Source organism: Papaver somniferum, chromosome 10 (assembly GCF_003573695.1).
Source record: "Papaver somniferum cultivar HN1 chromosome 10, ASM357369v1, whole genome shotgun sequence".
Lineage (NCBI taxonomy): Eukaryota > Viridiplantae > Streptophyta > Magnoliopsida > Ranunculales > Papaveraceae > Papaver > Papaver somniferum.
The window spans coordinates 166,039,385-166,048,328 of NC_039367.1; the positions used below are offsets into that span (position 1 = coordinate 166,039,385).

At 35.7% G+C, this 8,944-nt stretch overlaps 1 protein-coding gene across 2 annotated transcripts; it reads left to right on the forward strand.

Annotated features, from left to right (window-relative positions):
- The first annotated feature begins 4,525 nt into the window (after nucleotides 1-4,525).
- On the forward strand, nucleotides 4,526-8,572 carry LOC113319023 (probable rhamnogalacturonate lyase B). 2 transcript variants are annotated; one of them, XM_026567329.1, is made up of 15 exons: nucleotides 4,526-4,916; nucleotides 5,026-5,147; nucleotides 5,255-5,305; nucleotides 5,396-5,551; nucleotides 5,641-5,760; nucleotides 5,893-6,034; nucleotides 6,132-6,311; nucleotides 6,415-6,570; nucleotides 6,670-6,776; nucleotides 6,921-7,011; nucleotides 7,129-7,270; nucleotides 7,349-7,505; nucleotides 7,619-7,735; nucleotides 7,867-7,993; nucleotides 8,101-8,572. In XM_026567329.1, the coding sequence occupies exons 1-15, from the start codon at nucleotides 4,776-4,778 to the stop codon at nucleotides 8,440-8,442; spliced, it is 2,151 nt and encodes a 716-aa protein (XP_026423114.1). In that variant the 5' UTR covers nucleotides 4,526-4,775; the 3' UTR covers nucleotides 8,443-8,572. The 2 variants fall into 2 exon arrangements, with proteins under 2 accessions (XP_026423114.1, XP_026423113.1); XM_026567328.1 differs by having other exon boundaries at nucleotides 7,129-7,505.
- Nucleotides 8,573-8,944: the final 372 nt, after the last annotated feature.

Sequence of the window (8,944 nt, forward strand, 5' to 3'; positions counted from 1 at the left end):
ATTGCAGAAAGAGAACTAAACGATTATGCGCCCTGATTATTGATTGGAGATGAGATTAAAGGATGGATAGCGCCGCCATCCATGGTGAAGACTAGAGAAAATTTTAACCTAAAAAAATCACCCCTGATTCCTTTCCACGTCATCATACCGTTTTTTTTTTTTTTTTGGCTTTCGTCTTAGACTAACAACAAGACATAGGAGACCTTAACCCATTTTGATTAAGGTTTGTTTCAATCATGAAAATCAACCACGAAAGGCTTGTGGTTATGAAGAAGACATCATAAATGATATACAGAAAATGATTATAGATAATCTTTTGAATAAAACCATTATCGGTTTCAATAAAATGTAAAACTAAGATAAGAGTTCATTAGAAAACAACACAGTGAGTTGTTGCTTGTCTTGAGTTGAAAACCTGCACCTTTTATGAACACAAAAATGCAACGAATAAAAGGTGTCGCATCTGGATGAGATGTAAAGTTGGCACAGAAAATGTTGGCGCGCCGGGTAAAGAAATGTTGAAACACTAGAGTTGATATCCAGAAAATGGAATATCACTATTTCCGGAATTGCCAAAAGCATAACCATTGGCTTTATCTATATTTATGCAAACAGAAACAATGATTTGAACTTTTGAGGATAGGAAAAATTAGAAACCCGCCTCAAAACGATACATAAATATATAAATGAATTAACCTTGTTAAGGACAAGGATTGTGATATAGAATCATATATCGATTAACCACTGGAATGGCTGTAGATGAGGACCATTGCTGATCCGTGGTGGAACACCATGAATGGAAAGTAAATTAATCGTTACTGCGAATTTCAATGCAGAAATTAAACAAAAACGATATGAATCTGTGATTAGCCTGTGAAGAGCAACAAAACAAAAAAGAACAAGTTCGACAACACAAAACTTATGTTCTTCAAAGAATATAGTTTCCGAAAATTTTTAGAAATAAAAGATGGATATCTAGAATAAGATGGAAATTATAGAAAACATTTCCAAAAGAATTGATTGCCAGAGAATGGGAAGAATCTATGTTTAGTTGACAGTAAAATGATAACTAAATATTCTAGGAATATTAGCTCATAAAACCGGAGCAAGATGTGAATAGTAAGATCTTGGATAAAGATCTATAAAAAAGATATATTGATCAAAGAAAGTGTTCACGAGTGAAAACTGATTTTTTATTTTATTTTATTTTATTTTATTTTGGAAATAAGATCGGAAAATATCATATATTCCTGGATACAAATGATGTTACCAAAAATAAATATATTTGGCGTGATATTAGCCGGCAATTGTTAGACAAAGAAAAGATCTTTGATAAGCTTGGACAACTCAACAATAATATATCTGGCAATCCAGTAAAAAAAATCAATGGAATCACATGCCAATATGTATGAAGGTTGATAAGATAATGTATCAAAGCATGATGGACAAACAACTTTGTTATCGACATATATTCACATTCACATAAGTGTTAACAAATGAACAAATAACAACGAGATTTTGTAAACAAAGATGAGTTTGAATAACTCATCTGATGACTAACTGATCATGAAGCGAAGTGAAAAACCAATTTGATTAAGGATATGATATCCTATTACAACTGAGATTGGTGAGATAGAAAAAATCCACCAAGCACAGCATTCCCAAACTTAAGAAGCAAGGAAGTAACTGATTTGAATTAGATCAGTGTGACAAAAAGAAAAAGACTGACTGATCGAAAAATAAAGTTTAAATCTTGTAGCGGAAGCATATCGAGCGGATCTCTCCGCTCTAATACCATAATAAATTATGCGTATCATCGAGACGGGTCATTGATTGAACAAGATGAATCAAACATAAATAATAAAAAAACACATGAGAATTAAAGTGGTTCGGCGCTAACGCCTACGTCCAATAAGAAATCCCGAAAGGTGAAATGTTATTGATGTTCAACACATAGGGAGATTACTGTACATTTACACTAGAACTCTATTTATAGAGTTAAGTAAACCTAAACCTAGGAGATAACACAATATCTCTTGTTTGACTAGGTATTGTAAATCTAGAAAACTAATTACATAATATTTTAGATTTAATCTTGGAATTGGTATTCACTTCACGTGCAATGAGCACTGTCACCTGATTTCCTCTTTATGTATAGGTCTCCTTGTACACACACGGTGTGATTTATGGGTATCATCGAGACGGATCATCGATAAATAAGATGAATCAAACATAAATAATAATAAAAAAACATGAGAATTAAAGTGGTTTGGCACTAAGTCTGCGTCCACGAAAAAACTAATTACATAATATTCTAGATTTAATTACATAATATTCTAGCTTTAATCTTGGACTTCATCTTCACTTCACGTGCAATGAGCACTGTCACCTGATTTCCTCTTTATGTGTACGGTCTCCTTGAACACACACAGTGTGATATTCCAATTTTAGTTTACACGATGTTTAACAGCAATCCTCAACTATGTTTTCGCATTTCACTGTCTTTAATGAATGAACATTTGACCATTCAGGTATGAGCCTAATTCTGACACCATGTAAAATGTTTGAGCTTCCGACTCAAAGCCAATAGGAAATAAATGGAGTGGTTTTTTCATGCTATGTAGTGTACAGAGGTTAGTGGTTTTGTCAATATGAAACCAATGACATTAATCCGAACAGAATCTAAGCCACTCCATATGTGGAAAAAGTGTGGAAGATCAAGTCTAATGGTGTCTAATAAGATTCACTATTTTCTTGCATAAATCGGTCAACCGTTAGTTCTCTTCACGCTCAACACTATTACAGAGGTAGGTCAACAAGTATTTCAACGTTCATCATTGTTTCACTTCTTCTATCGGAAGATCAGATGTGACGGGACGTAAAATTTCACCTACCACACATTAATTTTAGTCTTGTTGGTTGCTTAGATTTTAAAAAGGTATCTTTTGACGAAGTAACGAAAGATTTGCATGATCAATACCATGCTTGCAGATATCAGGCCATTGAAATCAAGAGCTTCTTTCGAACTTTATGAAGCTTGCAAAACATGTGTGTACACTTCTGAAACTGAAACTTCAACCCTTGAGCAGCATGCCTTATTAAGGCTTACTTTTAAAGAATCAAAATGTAATTAATTTCCTTGAGCGTTGATTCTCAGATTTATTTGATTTTGTTATCATGGCCTGGAATGAAGCCACATTTTCTTATGCTGATAAAAAAAGTCGTAACGGCGTGAAGATGTTACAAGTAACATTTCGCAACGGCGGCTTGGCGGTTGTAGATAAACTGCAACACCGTGTTTCGCAATCTACCTTTCGCCGTTGCATGCCGTTTACTAACGGTAGTATTCGTGGCTAAACCATAATCTTGGTGTACTGCATTCTCACCTTCAGACCTGGCCTAAAGTGAGACTATCTTACAAAACTGGTCCTACAAGCAAAACCATTTTTGGGAAGGAGTCTGATACACACTTTTACTCTGAATGAGCCAGGTTAATTATAGTAATTGCCATTTATGATTGCAAAATATGGCATTTCATTATAGCATACACGCATTTAAGTTGGCATTTAAGTTGTACATATAAACCATGTTAAATACATCGGATGATATGATTCATATATCATTCTCTCTCTCTGTTTGGGATCAAATCAAAGAATGATGCAGAGACAATAGAAGCCGGAGGCACATGATTAATTAGGCTCAATGGTACTACGAAGAACGTAGTATACACCGTGTGTACCCATTTCAACATTTTTCAATTCACCAGATAGTGCTCTGTGGCCAATTGATTCTGTTGATCAGAAAGGTACGTTGTTCAACATTGATAATTAAGTTTGTGTAGTTTGGATTAGTATACAATAGAATTAATCATGGCTCAACTCACATATGTGATGCCTCGGATGTTGATTTTACTCTCCCTGACAGGCCTTTTTTTTCTTTCAATTTGAAATTTGGTCCCAACCAAATCTCGGAGCCTTTTCCTTTTAGAAAGACGCTTTATCTATAATGTTTTTATACTAGTCCAACTAAAGGAATTGCATCAGTGGGGGATTGAATAACTAGTTTCACATTAGCTTCTATACAGAGGCAGAGCTAGGGCTCAGCTTCCCCTGGCTCAAGTCCCTCCCCAACGCCCAAAATGTGATGTATCTACCTAAACTAATTGGGCTAACATGCTATAGCCTAAAATTACGCTTAAACCTACATAGTGATGAAAAATTGCAATTCTGTTGTCGTTTTATATATGTCATGATGGTGTAGCTGAAGCCTAACATAAATACCTCAAAAAAGTTCCTCTCTCACGTTTTGGAAAAAAAGTGAAAATCACAACAATGATGTTGATTCTTACGCTTCTCTCTTTCGGAAAAACAGAACAAAAACAAAAGACAACTAACTTGCACCCAACTTCTACTTCTCTTCAACTTAACTCTTCGTATAACTTCTCCCTCTCTCTCTCTCTCCCCCCCAGCAATTATGAGATATTATCTTCAGAATTAAACAGCTAATAAAAGATAAAACTCATTCCGGTCACTCCATGATCTTGTGTTTATTTTTGCTTTAAATGAGAGTCTTCAAAGATTATTCATCCATATTTTAACAGAAAGGTCATAAAGAATTACCAATTTAACATATATAAACAGTATCAATGTCAGACATTTACAATCTTCCAGGTTGATTGTTATTCTTTGGCTTTCTTTGATCAACAAGACCTAATATATACATTTTCTTGTTACCTAGAGTGCACAAAATAGCAAAATTGATGATCATCTGCAGAAATGATGTCATCTGTGAAAACTTCTTGTACATCCACGTTAGGCTACTTGTTATTGTTAATTCTAATCAACAATTACGCATGGAACACATCAGCTTTGAGCAATCTTGAAGACGGTGTAAAATTGTATGTACAAGACAGCCAGGTGAGTAAATTTTACTTTTCCTGTTTTATTTTCTATTAGGATACAGTTTGGAGAAGTTCCGGTGTATTTTCTAGGTCATTCAAGAGTTTTTTGCTGCTGTTTGTTCAAGGTGGTGATGGATAATGGGTTAGTTCAAGTAAATATATCCAATCCTTTAGGATTCGTCACTGGAGTTCAGTATAACGGTACCGACAACTTGTTAGAAATCGACAATGAAGACCATAATAGAGGGTACATATTTGTGCTCTGCTACCCTTATTGATCAACTACATTACCTACTTCTGGCGTTGACTTTGACCTTGACTTTGTTTTTCTTGAATTGATTGATGGATGTGTAGGTACTGGGATCTGCACTGGAGCCAAAGGGGAACCAGAGGATCACAACTTTTGTAAGTTATAAGAAAATTATTCTAGTGACATTATCAAAGTAGCAAAAGTAGTAAAACATTTGAATTAATGAAATGAAATGAGTTTTGCAGGATGCATGGAACTAGTTTTAAGGTTATAGTTCAAAATGAAACTCAAGTTGAAATTTCGTTCTCAAGAACATGGAATTCCTCGGCTTCATCATCTCCGTCACATCAGTCAGACTCAAACAACAGCACAGATTGGGATCCCCTCAACTTTGACATAAGGTACTAACTGATTGATCCTTCTGTTTTTCTTCTTTTTGATGCTCAATACCAGTGGAATCAGTGGTTAAATAATTTTGTACAACTTGCAGATATGTAATGTTAAAAGGTTCGTCAGGATTCTATACGTATGGCATCTATGAGCACCTAAATGGATTCCCAGATTTCAACCTCAATGGAACTAGGGTCGTCTTCAAGCTTCGTAAAGACAAGTAAGAAAACTAGCTAGCTTTCTCGTATGATATTTGACAACAATGTAAAGAATATTGAATTGCAGTATGGACAAATATAAATTCCTAACTTTGCATTTCTTGTGGCACGGTGGGGATATACCAATTATCAAGGTTTCAATATCTAGCTATAAGTAAGACACGGCAAAGACGAATGCCACTGCCAGAGGATCGTGTACCACCAAGAGGAAAAGTACTTCAATACAAAGAAGCAACTCTTCTTGTTGACCCTGTTGAACCAGAACTAAAAGGCCAAGTACTTACAAAATCATCGACTTGCTTGCTGTTTGGGTTTGTGGTAATGAAGTTGTTACTCAAAGTTTCAAGCTTGCATTATATTCTATTTTGTGCAGGTGGATGACAAGTACATGTATGCACTAAATAGTGAAGACATAGAGGTTCACGGGTGGGTTAGCTCTGTGGCCTCTGACCCTTCAGTAGGTTTTTGGCATATCACACCAAGCGATGAATATCGAGGTGGTGGTCCTCTAAAGCAGGAACTCACCTCACATGTTGGTCCTACATCTCTCACTGTAAGTGCTAAGATATCTTCTGTAATCTATCTAGACCCTGTTACAACGCCAATCCTATAGAAAAATCAAAAATTGATTGCAATACCTACTCCTCATCACTCAGGTGTTCCTTAGTTCCCACTATATGGGCCAGGATAAGATACCCATGTTTGGAAATGGAGAACCTTGGAAAAAAGTGCATGGTCCGGTGTTCATATATCTTAATTCAGCTCCACCCGGTACAAATGAAAGCGCATTGTGGGACGATGCCAATGAACAGGTTTAGCTTTCTTTTGGGAATTAAAAAAAAAATGATCTTGGTTAAGATTTCTCCTCTCCACCTCAATCTGTAAATATTTTTTTTTTCTTTTGTTTTTAGCTGCAACAAGAAGCCCAGAAATGGCCGTATAATTTCCTAGCTTCCACCGACTATCCAAAATCTGATCAAAGAGGCACAGTCAATGGAAGAATACTCGTCCGTGATAGGTATTAGTTTTTTATCTTAAAATACAGTAGAGAATGTGTCTGAAATTATGCAGATAAAGAATATGCTGACAATCACAATATACACTACAAATGAGTATGAAAATTGGTGTACAAGATTCATTGTTTCTTCTATATATTTTTCAGGTTTGTAAGCAAGAAAGATATACCTGCAGTAGATGCTTACGTTGGGTTAGCTTTACCCGGAGAAGTTGGGTCCTGGCAGACGGAGTGCAAGGTCTTATACCCATCAATTAGTTTATACCGATGCATGTATATGTACTTCTCCTTTAAAATATCAATGTCTGATTTGAATTTTCAACCCAAAGACACTGCTTTTCATTCTGTTGTTTAGGGGTACCAATTTTGGACTAGAGCTGGTCTTGATGGTTCATTCACAATTAAGAATGTACATTCTGGAGATTACAATCTATATGCATGGGTTCCTGGGTTCATAGGAGATTACAAGTATGGAAATCTCATTACGGTTAAAGCAGGTATGTATATATATAACAATTTCTATTCTTTTAATTACTTCAGTTTTGCGCTGGTTTATCCATTCGTTATTAAAACAGGAGATTCCATTGAATTGGATGATGATCTTGTTTATGAGCCTCCAAGAAATGGTACTACATTGTGGGAGATAGGTATTCCTGACAGAACCGCAGCAGAGTTTTTCGTCCCAGATGTTGACCCTAAATACGCTAATCCACTATACTTATCGCAAGACAGGTTAGGATGGTTGTTTCTCATAGATAATCCAAAGATATGACCATATGGTCCAAATTAGAAATTGAAACATGAATTCTTAACTTAGCTTCTGTTCCCTGACTTGATTTGTACAGATTTAGACAATATGGATTGTGGGAGCAGTATAGTGTTTTATATCCAAGCACAGACCTTGTTTACACAGTAAACAGCAGCACTTACCAGAAAGATTGGTTCTACGCGCAGGTTACCCGGTAGGGGTTCTTGTTGTATCTTTTACTGCACTATTCAAGTCCAAATGAGTCTTAGCCGGTCCAGGATTTACACTGGACCTCATATTTTTGAAAATATACTAAAAGCAAAACAATATATACTTGTTTAACAGGAAGTTGGGAGAAAAAGTGTACAACTCAACAACATGGCAGATTAAGTTCGACCTAGATAGTGTTGATCAGGGTACGATTTATAAGTTGCGAGTGGCACTCGCATCCACACATGGAGCAAAGTTGCAGGTATATGCCAACTATTTATCATTTCAAGTGTGTTCGTTTCTCCTTCTAGTTTGACCTTGTTGACAAGTTGCACTAATAATTGTCTTTTCATTTTTTTCGTTGAGTAGATTCGACTCAACAATTTGAATACAGAGATCCCTCATTTCACAACTGGAGGAATGCGCAAGGATAATGCCATTGCGAGACATGGAATTCATGGCCTGTATCTGTTGTTCAATGTTGATGTAAAGAGTGATTGGCTCAAAGATGGCGAAAATACCATTTTTCTTTCACAGGTTAAAGGTGAAGGCCCGTTTCAAGGTATAATGTATGACTATATACGTTTCGAAGCACCAGCAAAGGACGAAAGAACAGAGGGAAGAACAAATGCGGAAGCTAGGCTATATTTCTGCACAACAAAATGCCTGATTAATGTTTTCATCTCCTGTCTTTTAATATTCCTTATGTAAGATGCGTCGATATTAACTACTGCGACTACGCTTGTTGTTATCGTGATGTCAAGAAACATAAATTTGTTGCGGATTTCTATCATGTTTTTACACCATTCGAAACATGATCAGGACTGGGATATTCATAGTGTGCAACACAATTAATCATAGAGCTTAAACTAATAGAAAATTACTTGCTTCCATTGGTGATATTCCAGCTCCTTATTTCATCCTTTGTTTTTTCTCAAAGGACACCGTTCAAATTTACAGGAATAAGTTTCTATATTCCTCTTACCAATTCTTAATAGTTACCAAATTTCTTGATGGTGTTAATAATAACCTCTATTATTTAGCGAGGAATTAATGTTTCTCATCTAAAACCTGCTATCTATAGTAAAGGATTTATTACATCAAAGAATCCTTAACATGTAAGTAAAGCAAGGGGGTGAGCATGGTCCGACTGGGATAGTTTTTTTTTGCCTCATCGGCAAAAAATCCCATATATGGCGAATTTTAAATTTGA